Genomic DNA, 27,362 nt, shown 5'->3' with positions numbered 1-27,362 from the left:
CCTTTACATTAATTTTTTTTACTTTTAAAACTAATATTTTGCATTTGAACTGATTTAGGGTTACCGTAGCAAAGGAGTTGACTACAATCGAAAATATTCTTTCTTTAAAAATTAACTTACTTGTATAATACAGCGTCCTTTTAGCTTTCTCATTTGGTGCAAAATTCTATATATTCCAAATATAGAGTCCCATTTAAAAGTTTCATGATTGCAAGCTTGTACGACAACAAAATGTGAAAAACTGTGCAGAGGGATGAATACTTTTTCAAGGCTCTATAATAGTTGTCCAGATATATGGAGAGAGTAGAGGCATTTTTTTAGGGATATGTGCTTTGTTTCTCTATGCGTTCCTGTAGTCTACTCTTTCATCGGTGATCCCCGAATTTCAATTTTATGGTTTAATTTGTCGATTGTAAAACGTACTGTAAAATGAAAGCATAAACACAAATGTGTTTGGAATTAACTTAAGTCGTAATTGTATTTCAGACGAGCTGTACAATTTTTACTTATTCCTGAATGACGTAGGAAATATGTAGGCGTAAGTTTTTAGTCTCATTTTTTTATTGTTATGCAGATCTTAACACCAGTTTATGTATTATTCTGATATACTCAAGATATTTAACAAACAAAAACAACTTAAAATTGCTATTTGCGACTGGCGTGTAGCACAGAAAAATAAATATACATTGAGAGTAAATCCATGTGGACGATATAGAAATCTGGGATTGTTATAACTATTAGATGTGTCCATGTGAGAGGTTTATGAAAGCTGTTTTGTTTGTTTTTATCTGGTATATTCCAGTGGCAATATAAAGATGGGAAGGTACCTGAGAATAAAAAGTATTCATGTCTATCAAGCTTGATTATTTAGATAAAATGTTATTTGGTATTTTAGTTTGTTTTTATCAAAAGCGATAAAAACTTCTCACTTTAAGTGTTTATCTTTAAAGTATGTATAGATAATGTGTAAAAGAAATCCCTGCACCTATTGACGGGACATTAAAATGAAATGCAATTTTTAAAATAACGGTTTACCTTTTACGAATATAAATAGCGTTTTTGTTATCATCCAAATTATATCCATAATGATTGAAATACATAGATTGTATGTACCTAATGAAAGACGAAATGGAAAAATCTCATCAAACCCTTTAGTGGCCACACCGACTGAGTGTTCTACATTCAGCCACCAACGGAATTATGAAATATGTGCGTCTTAAAAGAAAAATCACTTCTTTTCGACACATCCCGACTCATTTCTAGTTTATTAAATCATATATGGCAGGTCCAAAAAACCTAGGAGAAGTAGGAGAAAAAAACATGTCTCAAATTACATTAGGATGATTAAATAATAATAATTTATTTTAACCCATTATTATAATCTGCAAAACATATAGTACTGAAAGTGGTAAACAAATGTCTTTGTTTTTAGAAAACAAACAAACAAACCCTGACCCCCTTGTACTCCATCACTACTCCAGTAATGCTATTCCTTCACACTCTGCATGTTTTGAGTCTTGAAAAATGTGCTTTTCAGTCCGAACCGAAAATCTTCAAGTAATTAAAAAATATTTAAGTGAAGGTGTATTAAACAAATCAGGCTAATCAGTACATCAGTTTGATAAGAATTATTGTATACAGAACAGATGTTGTACGCCTGGATTATTTTATATTAAAAAGTGGTAAACACCTGGATTATTGTGCTCTGAAACTAGTCTTAACATCTGAGGCTTAGTTCATTTATGTATTAAACAAATCGTATACATTGAGCGCTGATTTGGAGGAAGGCTAATTCTGTCCCTCAACATGCCCATTTGAATACTTTCGGTTGTGAATTTTCAGTCTTTTATATAAGAACAAAATAAGAAGAAAATAAAAAAAAGGTGGAAAGTAAAGCTATTATTTGTTCGTGTCTGTTCATGAATTTTCAACCAGTATGCAAATCTGTTTTATTCCTGTAGACGTGTTGGTGAATTCGACATCCGTAACTAAATTATAGCCATCTCAATAACTGCTGCAGACACCTCAAAATATATATAATGATGAAGGAAATGCTTCCGGAGTAATTCCCATTTCTGCAAGGAGCAGGTTCTTTGTAAAACAGTTTAATCTACTTTCGGTATTGTCAGAACAAAATGAAATATACTCTCGAAATCAAGACTCAAAAACAGCATCTCAAAACTAAAAAAAATTGAACTATTTTTTTAATTGTGTTGAGCATAATTATATACTTATAACAGTTTATTAAAACATGACCATATGTTACCAAAGTTGAACGCATATTGTTAATCAATAGATCTTTGTTTGATATTACAGTCTTGGGACAAACCATTTTTAATACGCGCTACTTAAAGAATCTGATTAGCTTAACGTTGTATATAAGGAGACACAGTTAAATTAGGCTAAGCCTACTTAGTTGTAAATTCATACTTACAAAGCTTAAGTCGAACTGTGGGCCTTTTTCATGCAGAAATAAAAAAAAACACGACGAGGTGATCTTTGGAAACATTGTTAATAGTTCGTAAATGCTGAAAATCGTTTCAGCTCAGTGAAGCTACGCCTGCTTTAAAAGAAATGCACCTATCGTTCGTTCATTCATTCTCTCAACGTAATGACAAATCTGTGCTAAACCGGCTACACTAGAGTTATTTTGTACTAAATAGATGAATTACACGTGAGCTATTCTGTACTAAATTGATCAGCTACACTAGAGTTATTTTGTACTAAATAGATGAATTACACGGGAGCTATTCTGTACTAAATTGATCAGCTACACTAGAGTTATTCTGTACTAAATCGGCTACACGAGAGTTATTCTGTATTAAATATATCAGCTACACGAGAGTTATTCTGTACTAAATATATCAGCTACACGAGAGTTATTCTATACTAAATAGATCGGCTACACTAGAGTTATTCTGTACTAAATAGATCGGCCACACTAGAGTTATTCTGTACTAAATAGATCGGTTACACTAGAGTTATTCTGTACTAAATAGATCGGTTACACTAGAGTTATTCTGTACTAAATAGATCGGCTACACTAGAGTTATTCTGTACTAAATAGATCGGCGACACTAGAGTTATTCTGTACTAAATAGATCGGCTACACTAGAGTTATTCTGTACTAAATAGATCGGCTACACTAGAATTATTCTGTACTAAATAGATCGGCTACATTAGAGTTATTCTGTACTAAATCCGCTACACTAGTTATTGTGTACTGTTGTTCATTTACCAAATTTAGTTCCAGCAGGGCTGTTCGGTTCTAAACAGATAACATGTTGTATGAAATGGGTCATGTTTACTTCTAGCCGTTTCGTGCTAAGTAAACACGGATCTTTTAAAGAAATTTTATGATAACTGACCCTTGTTCATGAAACAATGTAAAGTTCTAAATGCGTAAATGAGTTATATATGTCTGTGAAGTATGCCATGCAAAGGCATTACATGTTTCACAAGTTTATATAACTGCGTGTGTTAACGTATTCAACCAAAAAATCATACAGAAATATTCATTTCTTGTTTGAATTAATTGCATTTAGAAATTACCGACTTCTACTCAGGTCTGACAGTGAAAGTTCCATTTTCATGGTTATCGTTACAGTGGAAAAAAACAACTAATTTACTACAGGCGAAGTGAGTATACTTCGAACTAACACCAAGATTTAACACGTAGTTATTATGACACATATATATTTGTCTAATTTTTACGTGTGTGCACTATTGTCATTTGTGGAAAAAAGTCAGTCCATCTTCAGCTCCATAACAAATTCGTTAGGTACAACTATTCTCTAACAAGCAGGCTCGTGTGAAAAAACGACGTTTTTACCCATCAAACCGTGTTACAGAATTATAGTGAAAATCGAAACCTAGTTAAAAGCGTGGCTTAATCTAGGATGAGATTGGCTAGATGGGCAAATCTCTTGAAAGCTACTGAACCGTAATAAGTCCTATTACAAGCCTCCACTCTTCTCTCACTGGTTTACTTTCTTTTATTTCCATTGAGCCTTATTGCTAAAATATCCTCGTCTGTCACTGACCTACTCTTAAGATATGTTTCACCTCTTGGAATCATTGACCATGAATTCCATCAGCTGATTCAGCCATGACATATTTTCTAAAATTATCCTAATATGAAGCTCCAGACACAGAACAAGCGTTAAGTGTTGCTAATTTCACAGTGGTTGACTGTTCGACAATGTAAATGCTTGCTTCGAACGTAGACATTCGGAAATGAATCGGCACGTGTGATCCACTCAAAAGGCTAACCACAACCAGACAAAGTAGGAACTCCCAGAGGGATGAGAAAGAAGATAGAGACAGTTGTAAAACATGCTATGAGTCATATTTGCTCAATTGTCTACTGAGAACTGAGGACGTTCTGGTTTCGAGAAAGAATGAAATTTCTGTTGATATTCCACTCCATCGCTTCCTGATAAACGAGTTGTGTCCGATATTGATCGCGTCTGTCTTTTGTCCGTAACGCACAAATATGTTGTATTCCAATAGACAACCGTCTGCTGCTACACTTGTGCCAATTGAGTGATGTACCTTCATTAATTGACCAACAAGGGAAACGCATCAGCAGAATTTCTGTAACACATATCAGATAAGACGTATCACGTATTTATTTATTTATTCATCTATCTACATACTTTTCTTTCAGTGAAAGTTATTTTGTGCGTTTCCAAGAACTCTTACAGGTATCTTTACTTTCCCTAAAGAAACTAGCACCCAAATAACTGTAGGTAATGAATTATTCTTAATGTAATATTACTACCTGAAACTGCCATTCTGGAAGCTAAACCAGAAATCATATGGGTTTCCAACTAAATACACAAAATACTTGGAACAACGTGATTTTAAACTTGCTGAAAATAAAAATGTCCCAAACTAAACAGTTAATTTATAAACAACAAAATTAATATTTAGTTTAAATTGATTTATTTAGTTCTATTGATATCTTTCACTTCTCCAGGTAATGGTTGAAAATCAAAACTATCTTTCTTTACCTGCTTGTCTTTAGGTTTCTTCTTCTTTTCACTGATGTTAATGAGCTTCATTATCTGCAAAATGTACTTCTTCGGTTTCTTTTTACCTCTTGGAAAAACAATCAAAATATTTTCCTTACAAAAAAAATTACTTATTTTAGTCACGTTTTGGCATCTTATCCAGTTTTGTATTTTTACAATTAAAGAAAAATTTAATGCTAAAGGAAAATTTGTAGGAAAGTATCAAGAAGGAATGACTTTTTAACATCGTTCGCTGTGCCTCATCAAATGTTGTTTTATTTATTTTGTGTTTTGTGAAACTCGTAAGTCGCCCTGTTTCTTCTATTTCTTAATTATATAAATTTTATTCTTTGTTCCGCTAGATATTTACAGAAATGTCTTTGCGAAACAGCTTTCTAGAAACAAAACCTTTGTTATTAGTGTTTTTCTTCTTCTGTTGTCCTTGTATTCTAAATCAGAAAAGAGCACCGTTATAGAAACAGATTATGTTGACCACCAACTTACTTGTATGACCATCCATCCTGTTGCGGGAAACAATGTTTTGTAAAGATGACACGTAGAGAAGTACCAGATATTGTGTGTGGTATTTCTTTAGTGTTCTGCTGTTCGTTTTTGTAGTTCTGCCTTTTCTTAAACCATCAGACGTAAAGCTCCATTTACTTGACACAAAAGAAAGTCTGTTATTCGGGGTAATTAGAATCTTTCTATTATATTTTTATGCTGACTCGGAAACCTAGAAAGTAAGTTTCTAACTCATTTTAGCTTAATTTTCTTATGTGAAAATACTTTGAAGATATCAAGTAAGAGCACATTTTTTTATCCTTTGCAGAATATTAATTCTAAAACGTAAAAATCAATTATAATGACTAATATATGTATAAGTCGTAGACTACTATAAGAAATTAAGAAAATGTTGGTTATCCCAATATCACATTATGTTATCTATGGAAATGGCTAAAACTAGCGACCTACGTAGGTAATTTAATTTCACTAAACAGTAGTAATACTAGGACCAATAAAAAAACATAAAGAAAAGAAGCATTAATGTTGAATGTGGTTTAGTGTGTATTTCTTTCTTTTGTCGTATGAATAAAATAATCCTAAGTTACTGCTTCATGTCGTTCAAAGTCAGTTTTTGGTGACTACCACTTAAAAGTGTTTGTTAAAGTTTTAAATAATTACTGTTCAAAAAGACCAGTAAAATGACGTTATTATTTCACAAATTTTTGGTTAGATTTAAAAAGACTCAAGTGATTTTGTTATTGTACAAAACATTCTGTAGGCATTGTCCTCGAGTATTATTGGTATAGTTAATTGTTTTAATGTATCGTGATTTTAGCACATCTAATCTGAATCTAATTGTACACAGTTTAACAGCTATAACTTTACATAATTTCAGACACACATTCAGGAGAACTTAGTTGATAATACTTACACAGCTTGTTAAATTAGTTAAGCTGGACTAGAAGGTGAGGTTAAGAAGATAAAACTTAATAAAATGCATCTGCTTTAGAGCAGTGCTTCCCAAACTGTGTGTCGTGGGAATTTTTACAATTATCAAGTAATATTTATTTAACAATGTAAATTTATTATCAGTTTAATAATTTCTTTTAATTTTATTTATATCCTACTGATACACAGCATAACAGCAGTTTCAGCCTGTCTTAATCAGGGTGTGCCGCTAGGCCTGCCATACGGAATGACTTATTTACATATGTCGCGAAACGTTTGGGACGTTAAAATTGTGTTGCAAGCTAAAAATGTTTGGGAAGCACTGCGATTCAGTGAAAGTGAATGTCTACGAGATGGAAACGTCACCGAGAAAGGAAACTGTCGGAAGCACTTGCAACTACATTATGCTGTTTTGTCTATGCAACGATTCACTGTACCAGATATTAATGTTTTGTAGTTATTAGCACTTCAGAATGAATGTAGTGTCGCACAGGAAATACATTCAGCTGTGACTATCCTGCATACGTTTATGTATAATTTTGGGTTATTAGATGGAGGCCCTCGGTGGGTCAATAATAAGGTTACGGACTTTCAACGCTAAAATCAGGTATTCGATTCCCCACAAAGTACGGTTAACCCGTTTTGTGGCTTTGCATTACGAAAACCACTCTAATAGAGGGTTGTGTTTTTCTGTTTATTTGTTTGATTTTGAACTTCGCGCAAAGTTACACGAAGGCTATCTGCTCTAGCCGTCCCTAATTTAGCAATGTAAGACGAGAGGGATTGTTTTTGTCTTTTTTAATTTCGCACAAAGCTACTCGAGGGCTATCTGTGCTAGTCGTCCCTAATTTAGCAGTGTAAGACTAGAGGGAAGGCAGCTAGTCATCACCACCCACCGCCAACTCTTGGGCTATTCTTTTACCGACGAATAATTGGATTGATCGTAACATTATAACGGCCTCACGGCTGAAAGAGAGAGCATGTTTAGTGCGACGAGGATTCGAACTCGCGATCCTTGGATTACGAGTCAAGCGCCTTAACCACCTGGCCATACCGGGCCCAGAGGGTTGTGAATAAAAATACTGAAAGTTAACTGAAATTGTGATCATTATAGTACAAGTAATTATCTCATTGCACGAAAACATTTAAAGTAGCTAAATATTTAAACTGGTCCACATTGACATACTTCATTCAGGCTCTTCTTTGTTTTTTCCCGCACTTTTTTATTTGACTTTGCAGTTGAAAGTGAGTTTACAGTCTATCATAAAAAATGAAAAATAAATAAGTTCATTAAACAAATGAAGTTCAGTGTCTTTGTTGTTGTTGTTTTAATGTAAGACTGGAATTAGTCTTAGCAGGTTGGTTTTGGTTTGATATAAAACTGGAATTAGTCTTAGCGGGTTGTTGTTGATTTAATATAAAACTGGAATTGGCTCTGCCAGGTTGTTAATTTGTCTTTTAAACAGTCACATTGGAATAACGTTTTCTAATAAATTTCCTTTATATTCCACTCAGGAAACTTTTTCCACTAAGTCTATTTGCACGTGGTCCAGTTACTTCACGTGGTAGTTTCTGATGTCTGAAAAATACATTTATTACATGCATAAATCTTGCAGAAAAACAGCAGCGAAAGAATTTAGAATTTTTATTTACTACTTTAGACTGTTGTAAAGCCTAATCTCAATGAGATAATGCATATTTAAGAATCTGCTGCTCAGCAGATTGGGAACGAAGATGCTGAGCTCACGTGATTTGAATGAAGTCATCAAACAGTCGACGAGAAACGTGTAACCCGCTGTCTTCGTCTGGCGTCTTGACAACTCCCGTTGGAGTTTTGTAAACGAAGAAAGCAATTGGCATACTATTATGAATTAGTAACAGTGACTATGTCAAGTTTCAGCCAGAGGGACAAGCACAGTGTTTTTAGTTGATCTATCTTGAAACTTTAATAATGGTTTCTAACCAGAGATGACGACTGACGGAGGCGAGAAGTGCTGTGATTAATAAATGTAATTTGTTTGTTTGTTTTTGAATTTCGCACAAAGCTACTCGAGGGCTATATGTGCTAGCCGTCCCTAATTTAGCAGTGTAAGACTAGAGGGAAGGCAGTTAGTCATCACTATCCACCGCCAACTCTTGGACTACTCTTTTACCAACGAATAGTGGGATTGACCGTCACATTATAACGCCCCCACGGCTGAAAGGGCGAGCATGTTTGGCGTGATGGGGATGCGAACCTGAGACCCTCAGATTACGAGTCGCACGCCTTAACACGCTTGGCCATGCTGGGCCTAATAAATGTAATACTAACTTCAGTTATATCTACATGAGGAAAGTCCATGGTTAGCTTTCATATTGTGCGCTCATTGACTTATAATAATGTCGAAGTGTTTGACCTCTTCCTTCGATACTCGACTCTCAATCTCCGTGACCGAATATGTTAGCTTTTTCAGCCGTGAGGGTTACAATGTGACGGTCAATTCCGCTATTCATAAAAGAGTAGTTCAATAGTTGGCGGTAGATGGTGTTAACTAGCTGTCTTTCCTCTGATTTGTCTCTTCTAAATTAGGGACGGCTAACGTAGATAGGTCATGTATAACTTTACGCGAAATTTAAACCCATAATACTCAGAGTATTAAAGTAATGGGATTTAGTGTGACCAAAGGACAATGTGTAAACCTTGTGTGTGTGTAATTATGTGAAACTTGATGATAATAACCCACAGTGTGGACAAGGCCTTGAAAGGTCAATGCGAAATGTTATTTACGGATGCTAAGAAAGTAAATCTAGCTTTGTGTAACCGTTCGAAGTATCACCGGAAAATAGTTATGTGGATTCAACAAAATCTTAGCAACCTGTACACAACATCATGAACGTAAAGCACGTGAAGACATGTTAAACTAGACGAAACTACAGTACCAAGAAGTATAAGTTTTAAACAACAAAAAGTACCAAAACTCATTATAGAAGGAAAACAAACATGAATTATGAAACATCTTATGCAACGAGAGAAATAAACGAGCAAAAAAACTCACTGTTGAGGGGGGGAAGAAGTCGAAGTTGTACCTGACCCTCTCAGGTCTAACAAAATTGGACCTTAAAATCCTATATAAGGAATGATTGATTCAAAAATACAGTGACCACTATCTTCTATTATTTCTGTTATTCATTTTTCCGTAGTCGGATGATACACGACACAGTGAGTAACATTCGAATATTAACTTAAGGTAGATTTACAACAAAAGTTATTCAGTGGGATTGTCCGGAAGTTCCAGCTAAATGTGTTCATAGTGGAGAAATTGGAGCTAGCTTCCAGTCAGAGAAAAGTAGCAAGGTTTTCTAATGAGAGTTTTTTATGCACATGCATTATTGTAAAATGAATCTCTTCCGGACATATTTGCGTATTTAACATTTCTGTTTTCCCAGCCAATGTACGAAGGAATTGCGAGAAAAACAGATTTGTTAAGTGAACAAGAAAAAACATTGATTGTACTCTGTTAGTTTGTTTTGAACGTTTTCCGTATAACAAATAATATTAACAGAAAGTCTAAAGTTTCAAGGGGCAAGACTGCTGTAATATAGTGTGTGTGTGAGAGAAGTGTAAATTGATAATGTAATATAAACAGACGCGTTAGTTATAATAGTGCTTGAATATTTGTCATAACATTCCGTTTTTAATGCCTATTTTCATAGTGGCTATTTGGTAAGTTATTTTTAACGCTGTTTTCATCACTTAGATATGATAGCATTCTGTTTTTAGTGGTGACCATACAACTAAAGGAAATTCTAGTCTCCCTCTCAACTGAAAAACAAGCAGTATTACACAGTGACTGCGTGGAATTGTGTCGTTTAAGATTTATTTACGAAATTACTGGCACTTGGCAAAATTGTGACGTTGGTGTTGATAACTTACCTTAAATACATAACACACGCAACAACATAGGTTTCTACGTTACACAAGCATTTTAGTAGCTATTTCGAGCGTTTGTTTTTATTAAAACGCGTTATTAACGACGGAAAATGTTTATTCTAGACCCGACATACATAAAATTAGAATTATTAATAACGTTTAAATTCTATGTACAAAAAGCTTCCAAACACAAACGTATCAGCGATGGGGTTGTTCATGTTGCAAAATTTGTTAACATCGTTTACGTATAGAATGTTTAACACACTAGTGACAATACTGCTCACGAAATGCATAATGAATAAGTTAGATTAACATGTTACTAGCTTTATCATTACACTTGTAACTTAGTTGTTATCAAGTTAAAACATTGACAGTATCGTTTTTATGATCAATAATGGCGTTTCTCCTGCATTGAAAAATAATTATAGATAATAGCAGGGTCTGGCAAACGTTGGTAACCGTAAAGATAATGAGAAAAGGGCGACAGACCCAAATATCTCATTACACAATAAACATGGATAGATCGTCGTCCTGAGACAGATGTAAGGACGATACCCTAGAGCAATATGTTATGTGACAGTTTTATCTGAAAATCTATTGATACTCTCGCTTTTCGTCCAACAGATGTTTTCCAGTGAACAAGACTGATAGTTTCCCCAGTTTGAATTTCTTGAAAATCGTTTGGGATTCAGGTCATTGAGTAGATTTATTTGCCGAGGTGGAGTGTAGAACACGCATCATTTATTTCATTGTTACTGACATTAAATACAAACCTCAAAAGCATAAAGTAAACGCACAGAGACGGACGTAGCCTCAACTACTTGGCACTTAACTGAAAAAATGTGTTCACTCGCCAATTTAAATAGATCTCTCAGTTTGACCTTTGACCAACACTAAATATTAGAAATATTTATTTCTAAATTAACATATGTTTTTATTAGTTTTTAACTGAGCAAAAAAGTTTGTTTATAACGTTTCGCCAGGTTTACCCGTCATCATCACATGAGATGTAAGGTGCTAGCCGCAAATAACAGTGCATTCAATTAGAAAATACGGTGAGTGTTCTGTACTTGATAACTTGACGGATTTTTAAGGTGCGTCAAAAATAAACGGATTGGACAAATTTAAGTGATTGTGAAAACAGTCTTTATTGAGACACAATATAAAAAAACAGTACGCATACTTGCGTAGACAAGTGTACGATTACCTGTACCATATCCGTAATTACCTCGCCAGCTTTCCGTTTCTTACCAAGACGTCAAGTAGGACTAAACAAAGAAAGCGCACCTGGAATTCAAACATCACTTCGCTTTCTTTGTCCAGTGAAAGCGTGACCTCTGTTCCCTGACAACATTGACCAGCTATAAGTTTTAGTTGACGTCACAGTTCGGCCATCAGAGGATATTTCAGTTTTAACTAGCTCAACCCGGGTTCAAGATACATCAATAAAATATCATTCTAAACAGAAGATGTCATATAACAAAAGAAGAATCTCCCGCTGATACAACGGTAAGTCTACGGATTTACAACGCTAAAATCAGGGGTTCGATTTCCCTTGGTGGACTCAGCAGATAGCCCGATGTGGCTTTGCTATAAGGAATCACTAACAAACAAAAGAAGTGAGGAATGAAATGACAGAACAAGATAACGTTAGACACCCTTTACTACATATTGCTGCCATGACAATGCGAAAACCAATTATCTGATAATTTGGTATAGCTATATGTTACAATAGAAAGCACAAGGATACTTAGTATGTTTACATACCAAATATCATATACACATACAAATACGTGTGTATATCTTTCAACAAGTAATGATTACTAATAATGCATCAGCGTTCCTGTACTTTCCAACTGTTTTATACAATTACGTTTTGTATAATATTTTAGTTTTGTTGAAAAGAGGGAAAATGAATAACTGAGAACAAATATACTTGAAAAAATAAAAATTCGGTTACAAAACAAACATCCAAGTGTATATTAACAATAAAATGTTGAGCTTAGTATTGTAGTCATCTTGGTATTCATGTCCAAACATCGTACTGGAAGCTGGAATACTAGCTTAAAGGATAGTTTTGCTGTTTCACCCATTAATACATAGTAACCTATCATTATAATTGTAAGCAACCACCTTCGCACTTCTTATGACTGCCTAGGAATGTTGAATATTAGCAATAAAGCACCTTTTGATATGCTGTAGAAATAAAATCAATGTTATTTTATTTTAAAGCTGACGTGTTGGACAAATTAATAAACATTATAGATGCTTTGGGTTAGATTTTAGGTAATTTTAACAAAACGTTTTTGATGTAAAATCTAATTGAAATTTCGTCAGATTTTGTGTAATTTGTAAAATGTAAGAAAAAACATGTGACAAACAACTATTTTGTGCCATACATTCATAACTTTAGAACAATTTAACTAGCAATTCCAAAAATAATTTTTCCCTAATTCGTTACTTTGTCGTGTAACGAATTTACTAATATGTATTTATTTTAATGTTTGTTCCAGTTACATATATATTTAGAAATACATGTAATTTATATTATTAAATGTGTACTGCGCAACTCCCGCCTGATTTCTAAATGTTTAGAAGATTCTCGAGCTTTAGAATCAACAATGTATTAGGTGTGTATGTAATACTAGTGACTGACAGTAATGTTGCCAAGTGAAATTTGAGAAAGTTTACTAAAAAAGTTTATAAATCGACGCCAAGAGTCAGTTATAGAATATTGTTTGTTCGTTACAATTAGCCTCTGAAGATATAACTGTTATAAAAGCTTAATAATAAGTCTACAGATATTTGACCAGGAACGTTTGTAGATGTTGAACATTACGAACCTTCAACTTCAGAAAGTTATTATCGTTGGGAAAAAAAACAACAACTTGTATGTGCTTCAAGCCCCCAAAAAAGTGTACAGTGTATCAATACAGAATTAATTAGCTTTCCGTGAACGTTGGTAAAAGATTCCTTTCCCGACAAGATAGAAATTTGGTATTGTTTGTAAGTTTGTGAAACTCTCGTATATAAAGCATTATTTGTAATAACCGTTATTATAAATTGTATTGTTGTTTGTATATTAAAATATATTTGTGTTAAGAAAGAAAATTGTGTTTATCAATCTTGTTGTCAAATATTATATATTTGATACATATTGACATTCAATTAACTTCTAAATTCAAATTTCCGGTTATTTGAAACCGTAATACGTAAAGTATAACAGTAAATCGAAGATTCGTTCGAGATGAATTATATGTAACTGTCAAACTTATTGTAAGATCATTTTTCGTTAAGCGTTTTTCAGACGACGGATGAATTTATAGATAATTTGATGACAGCAACAAGTTTCTTTTGTTATGTCACAGGCCTGGCATGGCCTAACGCGTATGGCGTGCGACTCGTAATCCGAGGGTCGCGGGTTCGCGCCCGCATCGCGCCAAACATGCTCGCCCTCCCAGCCGTGGGTACGTTATAATGTGACGATCAATCCCACTATTCGTTGGTAAAAGAGTAGCCCAAGAGTTGGGGGTGGGTGGTGATGACTAGCTGCCTTCCCTCTAGTCTTACACTACTAAATTAGGGACGGCTAGCACAGATAGCCCTCGAGTAGCTTTGTGCGAAATTCCAAAAAAGAACAAAAAAACCAAAAACAAGTTATGTCATTTGTTTTTTTAGTTATCGTATTTCAGTTCAAGATTCCCTAACTAGACTCTAGCTGTGCGTATCCTTAGCAAGCGCATCGCCCTAAGACCTAAGCATTGTGAAAATCAGGTCACATAATCCATTAAGAGGTTTAAGGGGACTTGTTTACCCATTTTAATTTTCATAAACATGTTACTTTAAGTAAATAAACATTACGTGTTTCGTTACATTCTTGCAAGAGGTAAACAACAACAATAATCACATTTCAATTTTAAATGTTAGTTTTAACTCATCAGTAGGAGGCTTATTTTGTTCGTGCTTAGTCCCGCCTCTTTATGTCCAGAACGATTAGCCTCGAGTGTGTTACATCATCTAAAAGTGAATGAAGCATGAAACTACCTACGAAGGCAGATAAAATCTTTCACTGACCTGCGACGTAACTTATAGTATCTGATTGATTGGTAGCTTCTCTGTCTAGTCGACTAATCTTTTGGGGAATCTTGTTTGAGCTTTGTTTCATACTTCAGATAAATTGCAAGCTTTTTTTGTGTTTTTGTTCGTTGCTGCTAGATTCAGCTAGAGAGGTGTAAGTGGTTAGGCTTTGTTTATTCGTTCTCAGTCACGGTTGTTACTCGTTTGTTTACTTACTCTCTTCGTACTTTTCCATCACTCGTGGTTTACGAATATTTGACAGAAACGTGAAAAGTTAATTGTTAAATTTAGCATTTGTTTAAAACTTACGGAACTTAAGTTTTCTTAAGAATTCTTAAATAACATGTTTCATTCTTACATTGTTACGAAAGTTGAAGATGAGTGACCTATTTTATATAGGATAACTTGTTTCCGTTGGTTAGTAGCAACCTACTTGCAAACTGTACCCCTTGGAACTTGACCATAAAAATCAGTTCACCTGGTTGAATAAAATATTCTTCTACAAAGTAACTTGACAGTTCATTAACCTAAAAAAAAGTTATTAATTTTGAAAAATTGTACAGAATAAATTAATGTATTTCTTGCGTATTTTATGTCCCTGAAAAAAATAAATCTTATGAAAAAAAATTTTATTCAACTTCATTGTCGGGAATATTTTAATGAATTTTAGCATACGAAAAACAAACTAAACGATAAGTGATAGGAGAAATCTTTCTCTCCCTACATGGTTTTTCATCCATTTATTTTCTTTCGAACATACCTTTCGTTGTCATCTGAGCTACTGTAGTTTCTCGGTGTATGTATGTTTTCCTTGTGGGTGCGAAACGCTATATTTAACCTGAACGAGAATCGAAAAAGTGTGCGTGAAACGAACCTACAATTGTATGATTGATCTTGCATGTAATGTTTCGTCTGATAAATCTCGGAAGAAACGCAAATTCATTTTCGCATCTCTATATCAAGAATGAAAGTAGGAAGGTTCTCTGTGTGAAGTGTAATGCACATTGATTTCACCGGTAGGTAAAAGGAGATGTGCAGTTGTTTCAAAGTATCGGATACAACTTGCTCGTGACCATGCATGTTTGGGTGAGCTGACTTTGATTGGTCACAGTTGGTAGTGAGGGGGTGGTTGGTGGTCATAGAAGCAATATTTTGAGAGGGTCGGTGAGGGAAGAAGTAAATAGTGTGTCTTCGTGGTTTTGTCAGGAACTAAAGTTGCCTCGGCAGAAAATGGTTTATCACTGTGCGCTTACTTTCAACCAGGGATTTGCATTAAACGTAATGTTATTACTTAACGTTGGGCGTGTACATATGTTTCTGTTGTTTTCTGCCACCATCATCGTTCTTGTTTTGAGTGATATCGTCAGTTGCAAAAAAGGAATTTGTGTATCATCAGGAATGCATACTAAAATATATCTAATATTTACTTGTTGTTTTTAGAGATAAAATTAGTGATGCGGTTTTGTTTTCGTGTTGTATGATTGAATTATAGGTTAATATGTTTTAATATCCGCAGATCATTCGTCCACATTCCGAATTATCATAAATCAGATCAAAACAGAAATCATTATAACACAAAATAGCATATACATTACACGTACAAGTCTAATTTCCAAGAATCCAAGATAATTATTATTAGTAGTAGTAGTAGCGGTTTCGGAATTGAGATTCATAGAACGAGACTAAACAGAAATAAACTTGTTTCGAAGCCTTATCGTACGTGAAGGCTGAGCAACCGCTTAGTGTCTGTCGTACATCTCAATCGCATTATACGACAACCGCCTGAATTTTTTTGTCACTCTAACCCTCGAGATACAGACATTTTTCTGCACTGTTCACTACGACGAGAATCAAATGTTTCATCATGTGAATAAATGTATGTTTTGCCTATTACAAGACTTGGAGGCCCAGCGTAGCCAGGTGGGTCGAGGCACTCGACTCGTAATCCGAGGGTCGCGGATTCGAATCCCCGTTGCATCGAACATGCTCGTCCTTTCAGCCGTGGAAGCGTTATAATGTGACCATCAATCCCACTATTCGTTGGTAAAAGAGTAGCCCAAGAGTTAGCGGTGGGTGATGATGACCAGCTGCCTTCCCTCTAGTCTTACACTGTGAAATTAGGGACGGCTAGCGCAGGTCACCATCGCGTAGCTTTGCGCGAAATTCCAAAAAAAAAGACTCTGAAAGAAAACTTATAAACAGTTAATGTGAAATCACTGGTATAAGTGAGTAAAACAAAAATGGAACCTCAACGATATCACTGGTGTTATATGATTAAAAAAATTCTTAAATGATATCAGAGGCCCTGTAGCAATCAGTCACGAACCCTCAAGCAATATGGGTTTAAAACATTAATTTAAAAGCCAATAGAGTTCAAATTCCATTGGTAATTCTCTGGTTACAAATGTCATTTCTCTGTTTCGACTTCCTTTCGATACTTGGCCACATAGTTGTAGGTATTCGTCGTGTGTTATTAAATCAATGAAAATGTTGATACATTTGGAAAATGTGATATTAGGTATTTTCTAGTGTTTATTTGACTCGAGTTTCTTAAGAAAAGGATCTGGTGTACGGTGTACGTTCAACACCATTGTTATTACTTATTTGTGAACAGGTTGTGGATTGTTGTTCTCATTGCTTTCAGTGAATATCGATCGGGTAAGCCAGTTTAAACCTAGGTTTTGAAAGGTAAAGCCAGCAGCACATAATAATTCATACTGTAACCAGCCGGAATATCATTTGTGTGTATAGTGTTTTTACTTATCTTTTACTTACCACGTAAGAAGACAAAACTACAAAAACTCTGTTGGTTGAAATTAAATACAAATATATATATTTAGTTCAGCAACTTAATGTAATTATGTTAGCTTAAGCCAAAGTAGGTATAATTTTTTTTAAAATTTAAATAACTTGAATTTTGTAGATTTGACTTTCTTGTGTCAACACTTTTGGGAGAATTAAAATTTCATTTATTATATTACTAAAACCAGCTAGGGGACATAGATATTATCCATAATTACCTCTATAAAATATAAAATTGGTGTATTATATTGATACTTGTTTGTTTCCTTTTTATTAGCTGTATTTTTGTGCGTCAGTAACACCAAGCGTGGGACACGCGTAAGCACGATTCGATTATATTACTCTCCAGGATATCTACCAAGCTACTCTCAAACGTAAGTATAAATGCAAATTGTTCGTTTTATATATGTATATATACTAGTTACATTTTCATTACAACAAAGGAATCATTGAGACCCCAGACGGAAGAGTTCTATGGAAGAATTAGGGTGATAAAGTTCGTACTTTTTCTGTTTCTTTACTCTTCACTGAAACTGTCTCTTACTTAGAAAAATTCCTTGAAACACTGAAATTTTCATTCAGTTCACAAAAACATGTAGCGGTCTATAGGTACAATAAGGTTCAGTTTTGCTCAGTAAACACTGTGAAATAGTTATTGGTAACATTCATACATCTTAAACGCGCGAATTTTAAGGCCGCCATTTTGTTTGGTCACGATCTGTATTATTAAATACTACAACATTTAATGATAGGATCTGAAGAAATATAGCATTGATATTACTAATTTACGCTTCTGAAGGAATCTCTAGATGAGCCGTTTAAGACACTCATGAAGTTAAATTTATTATTTGTTTTAGCACTTCTTTCCACTGTGGTATATTGGTTTCGAGAAATTCCACGTGTAATCTGTAATATACTTCTACCACCATAAAACTAATCATGCTCTTTCAATTTGTCCTTGTCCACAATTACTGATGGTGGGTAGAATTCCCTGAAACCGGTACCGCACAAGACAAGTGGTGAATCAAATTCAAATTTTTCCTATTCCTTTTAGTTCTAATTATGTCCGCTTGTTATAAACATTTATAAACTAGAAGCTCATTAGATCTATTTTCTTCTCTTCTCGAATACAGACGTCTTACCACAAAAGCTTTACAACCCAATTCATTCACTGTTCACTACTCCCAGTAACTTAATAAATATCCCTAAAGTACGAAGCGTGATACTTCATGAGAAGGGAGGGTGACATTTACCACCATCATCCCCTTCTGTGATATATTTTCTGTGTACAATAAAGTAGTGTTATAGTAAGCAATGCTACATAGTCTTGTGTTCAAATATTGGCACTTGGTTCAATCATTCATTTTTCCATTAATCCTTCCAAGAGTTTTCACCATAAAATTTTGATAAACAAGTTTTTGCTAATCCTTTTTGATTCAGAGCAAGCTTACTAACTCATTTGTTTCATTCAGCTAAGCATGGCTGAAATGTTTTTTATAACTACTTAATTAAGTATACACCAAAAAATCTTATTCCTAGATTTTCTTCAATCGAATTTTGATAGTTATTAAAACTAGCTGATGCACGTTATTTTTGATTAAAGAATCTTTAATGTACGTTTTCATTACAATGTCTGTCGTGTGCCTTGTTGCTATGATATTTGGCATTAGGCTTAGGTCTGCGAGCTCTGTCATGTCGTACTTGTTAGGAATGTATATGTGGAACGTGAAAAGTAGAAACTTTGTTCTTCTATCGTGAGTGACGTTTGTATCTTGTTTTATCTCAGGCGTGTAACAAGTCCGTTCCGTTTTATATTACGATTAATCCCGGACAAGTCTTCGATTTATTATTACGTATTACGTATTACGATTTCAAACAGTTGCAAATTTTAATTTTAATTTTGATATTTATCAAATTTATGATATTTGCTGACAAGAGTGATATACACAGCTTTCTTTCATAACACAAATATAGTTTAATACACACACAAAAATCAATTTACAATAACAATTGTTACTAATAGTCATTACAAATTATGGTTTATGTACAAGAGTTTTATAAACTTACAAACAATACGAGTCTTATATCCAGTCTGGAACTGAATATTTTATCAACGCTCACCGAGAACCAATTAATTCTTTATTGGTACACCTGTACACTTCTTTTGACGGTTAGCTAGCTTTGAGCACCCATACATTTTTACCAACGACAACATCTAATTTCCTCGTAGAAATACAAACATGCAAATTTAATTCACTGAAGTTTGCTGTGTTCGAAATCTATAAAAGTTCTTGATCAAATTCCGTAGTTTTCCGAGTTAATAAGCAATCACAATTGTACCTTCCGAGGCTTATAGTTTATTGACTATAGCTAACCGATAAATAATAATTGTCTTTCGGTGCGATGCTTTATATAGTTTAAGGTGAGACTCTCGAATGTTCAACAATGATCGAAAACACATTTTACGTCACATGCATCAAACTGAAACATATAGGTATTAATATAAACTGTTGCAATTTCTTTGTGTTAACTGAAGGGCAACGTGTTTCATGTTATCATGCATGATTAGATATTAGTTAATGTTGAAGAGGACACTTTCCATTCAGTCCTCCTTTTCTGGAAAAAAAAGGTTTCATCCAGTAATTATTTTACAAGAATAGCAAACTAACACACGGTTTGCTGCAAAGATGTGTCGTTTTCACTTCATTGTGTAATTTCTGAGTTATATTTGATTTGAACTGTTTCTTTCATATGATGTTTTTGATTTATTAGATAGATTTGTTGTGGTCTACAGAGAAGTCGATTGAGTTTACGATGAAAATTGATAACCTGCTTAAGGTTTTTGTCTCCTACTAAAACATAGCAGCACTATATTAATACCCTAGTTACAAGTGGTTTTAATCTTAAAGTCAAGATTACTGTGAAACATGGATTTATATCTCATAATTTTGAATATTAAGTTGCAGTATTACGTAGAAATTATCACGTGATATTACCATTAAAGATCAAGACCGCTACTTGAGTGTCTTCTAAACAGAATGTAGAAGAAAATGTTTATTAAGCAATTTTGATTCTGAACATTCAAGGCCATTCTGTAGTTTATTATGCTGATAGCCCATTGTTTCCATTTGATGTTCTAATGTTATCAAGCTGTTTAGCTTAGTTTGTGTCTAGCTCCACATTTATGAACAGGGTGATCGTGTAGTTTTTTTACTAGTAAGAAAACACTGGACAATTTTGGCTCGAGAACTTTTATGCTAATAACGAACTAGAAGGAAAATATCAGAAACTAGAGTCAGTACGATATCTAGTGAAAAGATAACCTCAAATACTAAGTTTAGTATAAAACTTCAGTAGAAATGTTATTATCTATACTGTAATGTTTGTGAAAGGAATTATAGTTCATATACACTGTTGAGTTACTGTAGGTTCAAGTTCATGATTTCAGAAAATCTCAGTCGAGAAATGCTATCCAGTAGAATACAGATAAATAAATGTTATACACCCTTGTGCAAATTAATTGAAACAAGACGGAAAATTATGATTTTTTTTCATTTTCTTGCTTTTTATTTCTGAGAATCCAAAAATTACTCACAGTTTAATGCATGATATGACCGTCTTTATTTTTCAGAAGATTATTAATCCACTTTGGCATCGAGTCCACGAGCTGTCTGCAATCTTTACTAATTTTTGGATCGCGGTACCACACCTCAATTATGTCCTCAATTAGCTTATCTTTCGTAGTACAGTCTTTTCCCCGAAGTCTTTCTTTACAAATCGCCCAAAGATTTTTAATAGGATTTAAGTCCGGAGAGTTTCCAGGCCAGTCCACCACCTTTATTCGCGTTGTAGTCATAAATTTTTCACAAGTTTCGATGTGTGGCACGGAGCCAAATCTTGCTGTAAAATGCCAGATCCATCTGGAAATCTCTTTTTCAATTCTGGAACGACTCTTCTCTGCAAAACTTCGATGTACTGTGGTGTGGTCCTCGCATCATACCTTCTACGATATGTAAGCCTCCGACGCCATAGTAGCTGAAAAAACCCCAAAACATCTTCTTCAAGGGATGTTTTATGAACTGATTGATGTGAGATTCTCGAAGTTTCTCGTCTGGAGATCTGCGAACAAACAGACTTTTTTGACCCTATACGAAGAAATGAGTCTCGTCACTGAATAACACCTTCCTCCATTGTTCTTGCGTCCAGTTCTTGTATTTCAGACCCCATTGATACCGTGTTTTCTTCATTGTTTGTTGACTGGTCTCCTGGCCCTTCTAACGCAATTTTGAATGACGTAATATTCGTCAACATTTCGTCATATATCCCAAAAATAGATCGACCATACTGCAAAACACAGCTAATAACGCCGTCTGTGAGAAAAAGTAACTATTAAAGGAAATCAGCGGGTCCAGCGAGCCTACACCGACCGCCATGCTAAAAATATTGTAAAATGACCATTTGTTTCAATTAATTTGCACAAGGATGTATATTGTAGAAATATACAATAACTCTATATTATTATATCTAAGTGAGCAAAAGTTGTCAGTAACCACAAAACAATATTAAAAAGTAATCCGAGTATGAGAAGAGACACAGCAGCCAGAAATAAAAATAAATAACAGAAAAAAAACAGTTAACATACATTTTATGACTGTGTGGTTTTAAGTGGTTTTTTTTTGAGAGGAACGAATTTCAATTAAATTTTAAAATTTGATATATATGTGTGTGTGTAAAACTCACGTGTGTCAAATTAATCCAATCCAATCAATCATTGAGAAGTTTCCTTTCGCCACAGATTAACAGTGGCTTAAGTTTTTTCATTGGGAGGGTGAATCATCCGTCATACCCCACTGTTGTACTTATCCCCTGGAGATCTGTCTACTGTGCTGGATAATCTGATTAGGTTAATTGATTCTGTTTTGCGTGCTTTTTTTCTCCTAAAATTTGCTGTATTTGTCATGGATCCCTAAGTTCATATACACTTAACAAGTCCCTTGTGTGACTACATTATCCTGATTTATATTTATTCACTTGAATTTATTTTGTTAAAACACATCGTGAAAAAATTTCCGTATTTTGTAAAAGTGAAATTTCTCCATCCTAATGAATATGTTGCCTCATAAGTCAATGAGGGACTTGTGCTAACTGAGAATGCATTTTCTTGCGTTCAAAGATTATTTTGTAAATGACCCCCTGGTGTTAAGTCTTAAGGTTCATAATGCTATAAACTGGGTTTTGATAAACTTGGGCACAGTGTGGATAATTCACTATGTATATTTGTGTTTCACGACAACCCATTTTAAACTGTTACATCATCACTTTCATTTGGTTTATTTATGATGTGTAGAGTTCGATCTGTTTGGTATTTAATTTATACGATAGAACAGGGTTCGAATTTTAAGGTAACAGCGACAAATTGCAAAACAAACCTTCGACCAGTTTCCACTATTTTAAAGAAGTAGTTAAAACAAAAAATTATAGTTAATATTTTTCCTTCGTAAAAAATATCCTAGTGATAATATGACTACAAATTAGTTTTTTCCTATTTTAGCAGATGCACAGAATCTTAAAATGATGTATTCTTATCATTTGTAGTAATTGCACGAAAAATATTAAATACAGTATTTTAATGTTGTTGTGTTTTTAAAGGAAAAGGAACGCTTTAGTTTACAGGGCATCGAAGAATTTTACAGTAATTTTGAAAAATTAAGCTAGGAAAACAGTTTAACAGAGACCATAGGTTCATCGTGGCACATGCACGCAAAAATATTGTTTTTTTAATGTTGTTTTACATTATACAAAAACCAGAAATCAACATGTGTAAAACGAGTTACACGCAAAATATCCAGTTGCAAACTCTCTCTTTGTTAACCTAAAGATGGCCTAGAGAGATCAAAACGTTGTTCTCTGCTTGATTAATAAAATTGTTAATATCCATACCAGCCATATAGAGATACATTTTTATTCCAAGTGGGTTTCTCTTCATCATGAAGTATCCAATCTGTGGCTAATCCCCCGCCAAGTGTTTTTTACAACATCGCATGAGTAACCTTACTAGTGTAAGCCATGCAATGTATGAAGTCTCATAAATAAAATCCATAGATGTACTGTTCGGATAATATGGGGTCCAACTGATCGGATCTCCCTACCCAATCTACCAATTGAAGACTTTCGTTAAGTTTGTTGCGGACTCTACGACTCCAGTTTGGAGGGGGTGCCGTCCTGCTGGAATAACATGTTAATTTATACGAATAAGCGTAAATGTGTGTGTGTATCTCTTTCATATACGTTTCCAAATTTCTTGATTAATTAACTCTAGCTTAACACAGTAATACAGGATGACATGAGGAAGATAATGAGAGTAGACCCTTATCTAATATTATATTCACATAGTTCTCGAAAACAGTTTGTCTTTCTTTTCAGTACCGGAACGTTCATGTAATTTCATTGCACTTTTAATGGTTATTGTGTTAAGAAACAAAATATAAACATAGTTTCCTATCTTTTGTTACAAACACGTTTTTATTTCACCTATCCAATGGACGGGTACTCCAGCTGGTAACATATGTTGGAACTGTTATTCTTGGACGTGCAACAAATTGTGTGTGCCTATGTTAAATTATTTTCCCTTGTAAGATTTCTTAAATGTATTTCAAAGTTATATTAGACTGTGTCAAGTGTGTTGTTTCTTGTATTAGAGTTTTAGAAAGTTTGTAAATATTATAGTACTGATAATACATAGAACAAGTGCACAACTTATTTAAAGGAACAAGTAAATACAATAGTTCGGTATAAGAATTATTAAGTGAAAACAAAACACAAATTGTTCTCCAGAGATTTGGGGGATTTATTTATTTTAGAGATTTCTGTCAAAATTATTTGCTACAGTTTGACCTGTGGAAATTGTACCTATTGATATTAAAATGGATTTTTTTTTTTACAGCAATGTAAAAGTGTGGACTTCTTCACATCTGATTATTGTAGCTGTTGCCGACGTTGAACTCAATATCACGTACTGATGGTAGCTCCGAGCAAACTAGAAAAAAATATGAACCTGTTGCTAAGCAACACAGGATATTGCTGTTGTGAGATGATTTTCTTAGTGGAGTGGATTTAGGATGTGGCCTGGAGAAAGTTTTGTTGATCAATCTGTTAGTAGGATCACGTGGATTTGTCTGGCTTTAGTATGGGCAATAACTCGGCTATGTCACGTGTTTGCGAATCAGAATCCTCCAATTGTGGCTTCTTTCACCACATTCAACAACAGTGTAAATATTACGCATGTTGTGGTGGACCAGCATTCGGGACAAGTGTATGTCGGTGCCACCAACTGGCTGTATCAATTCGATAATTCTTTGGAGTTGGAGAAAGAGTTTAAAACAGGTCCTGTGGAAGACAGTATCCAGTGTTCTCCAACTGACTGCTTCCACCAGAAAAAGATGGTCACAAGCAACGTTAACAAAGTTCTAGTCATCGACAGCCAAGCAGATAAGCTCATTGTCTGCGGTAGTGTCCATCAAGGAGCCTGTCGACGTCATCAGCTGGGGAACATTAACGTTGTCGAAGACCTGGTTCCTGTTCCTGTAGCTGCAAACGATGAGAACTCTTCGACATTTGCCTTCATTGGCCCAGCAGAGTATTTTGGTTACCCATCCAGGGTTCTCTATGTGGCAACTACTAATAGTCGCCTGGGACCATACCGTGACATGGTCCCTACTATAACGAGCAGGAGTCTTGAGGAGGATACTGGCCGTCTGTTTGGAATCATCGAGAAGTCGTTTTCCACCATTGCTAGAGTGGACATTAGTTTTCACTTGCGGGATTACTATTTAGTGAGCTATATCTACGGCTTTCATTCTGGTGGCTTCATCTATTTTGCTTCCGTACAGAGGAAGTCTCACTTGAGGGCGTTAGAAGAGTGGGGCTATGTGACCAGACTGGCCAGAGTGTGTGCATCTGACGCCGGATATAACACTTATACGGAAGTGACATTACAATGTGTAGGACCTGATGGTACGATTTTCAATTTGCTTCAGGATGCCAGTGTAGGCTCAGCAGGTGCTGATCTCGCTTCAAGCCTGAGAATTCGACCTGGAGCGGATGTTTTCATTGGAGCTTTCGCAGCTAGTAAGGATCATACATCCAAGCCTTCTCGGAAGTCCGCAATCTGTATCTACTCGGTAGCAGAAATTGAACAGCGGTTTACAGAAAACATCCACCTATGTTACAATGGCAGTGTTCTCACAAGAAATATGGACTATATTGCTGGAAGTATCAACCAGTGTCCAGAATCTGGAGTAAGTTGGAGTTAACTCTTAAACTTTTATTTTGAACAAATTCTAATGTTCTTTAATAGATTGTGCAAGCAGAGTACTCATGATGAGTTTACTGTACTGCACAGCTACTGCCTATTGTAAAAAACACAAGTATATTTGTCTCTTTCTAATATAATATTTATACTTAATGAAAACATATAATTTACTGATCTTAGCCACTATTCTCACTTACCATAATTAAATTCATTAGATATTTCATATCATAATATAATAACATAATAGGTCTTCGACTGTCATGCACATTTAAAATTATTACATTTAAATTTCAAGTAATGGGCGGATGTGAGAAGAGTGAAATTACTGAAATATGCTATACTAATTTATAAAGAAAAGTAATCAGTGAAGAAACGCATGCATACAAACATTTAATACATCGTATTTGGGCTTCTTCCAGTTCGATACAAGTTGAGAAAAACTACAGAATAGTTTGTGTTTGAAGGACAAAAAATAATATCGTACGTGTCTGAAACTGTTTTCTTCCAGACTCCGTGATTTACTTTTAAAATCAACCTCTGGTTCACCTCACTAACCTCAGAAACATTTTTAAAAGAAGTAACCGCGGAATCACCTTTCATCCTGCCAGCTAATGTTGAAAGATTTATTAAAAGTTTATTTTTGCATAGTGTTTTATTGTAACAATTCGTATTATGTAATATGTTTCTTACAGAGGATTCTTGTATTACCTTTACTTACCACTCTTAATGCTGTTTTGCTGGCCTTGTGTGTGTGTGTCCATTTAAAAGCATCGATTTTTCATGTTACACGTGCATTTTAATTCTAAATAACTTGAGATAGTGATACGAGTCATAAGCTAATGAACCTGGCGTGACCCATTGTGTAAATATTGAACTGTTAATCCGAGAGCTCTCGCTTCACGCCGGTTACAGTAAAATCGTGGTCCCCACATTGGGGTCATAAGTTCCTTTTAATAGTAACAATTAAATCTCACATTTCCATCAGACAAGGGTAGCACAAGAGGTGGCGGTGGGTGCTATCGATTATCTGTCTAGTATATGAGTTCAAGTTCAGTATTAGGAATGAATAGTACAAATAGACCAGTTCACATAAGCATTGTATAACTTTACATGAATATTCTAGCAGATAGATGCAAGTTAAAGCTAAACAAGATTCTTTTGGAGGGTTTTCTTGTATGTCTAGCAGCTCTTTGCCTCAACTTGTAAGGCGAGGCTACTTCTTAACATCGTCGCTACATATGTTATAAGTGCTCAATAGAAATATTTGGTGGTTTTGAAATATAAATTACATTAAGTTCGTAAAGTCACAAACGAAACACCAGTGGAAAGGTCTACACAGAAATGTGAACGTTAAAAGAACATCTGACGCCTTACTTATCCGGTTGTTAGTAATTTTAGTTATTTCTACCACATCACTTCTTTATGTTTAGAGTGTAATTAACGATTACAGGTAATACGAAATGGTGTTAGAATATTTAATGTATTGATAAACTCTGGGTTTTAGTGGTTATTTTCGTGTTCTTCAAGAGCGTTATACACTTTCTATTTTAGTTGTTTTGACTGTTTTAAGCACCCAATAGTTGAAGATGCATTAGAACTTAAACTACTTCCATCAAATTTTATTTTCATGGACGCTTGCAACCTTCGTGGTTCGAATTTCCATTGAACGAGGCAACAATACACAACAAAATTATAATATGAAATTACGAACTACTATTAGGAGCTACGACACAATATATTACAATGGATAAACAAGATATCGTTTAATTAAAAGAGTTTTATTCACTTACTTATC

General features: G+C 34.5%; 1 protein-coding gene across 1 annotated transcript in view; it reads left to right on the top strand.

Moving 5' to 3' along the window:
• Nucleotides 1-24,235: 24,235 nt before the first annotated feature.
• Nucleotides 24,236-27,362, top strand: part of LOC143237765 (plexin-B-like) — a 49,625-nt gene continuing 46,498 nt past the window's right edge. The window contains exon 1 of the mRNA XM_076477329.1: nucleotides 24,236-25,553. Within this exon, the coding sequence (XP_076333444.1) occupies nucleotides 24,375-25,553 (1,179 nt within the window). The 5' untranslated portion in view covers nucleotides 24,236-24,374. The remainder of the gene's footprint in view (nucleotides 25,554-27,362) is intronic.

Source organism: Tachypleus tridentatus, chromosome 13 (assembly GCF_004210375.1).
Source record: "Tachypleus tridentatus isolate NWPU-2018 chromosome 13, ASM421037v1, whole genome shotgun sequence".
Lineage (NCBI taxonomy): Eukaryota > Metazoa > Arthropoda > Merostomata > Xiphosura > Limulidae > Tachypleus > Tachypleus tridentatus.
The sequence above is the reverse complement of the archived record's forward strand: the minus strand, read 5'-3'. Positions and strand labels throughout refer to the sequence as shown.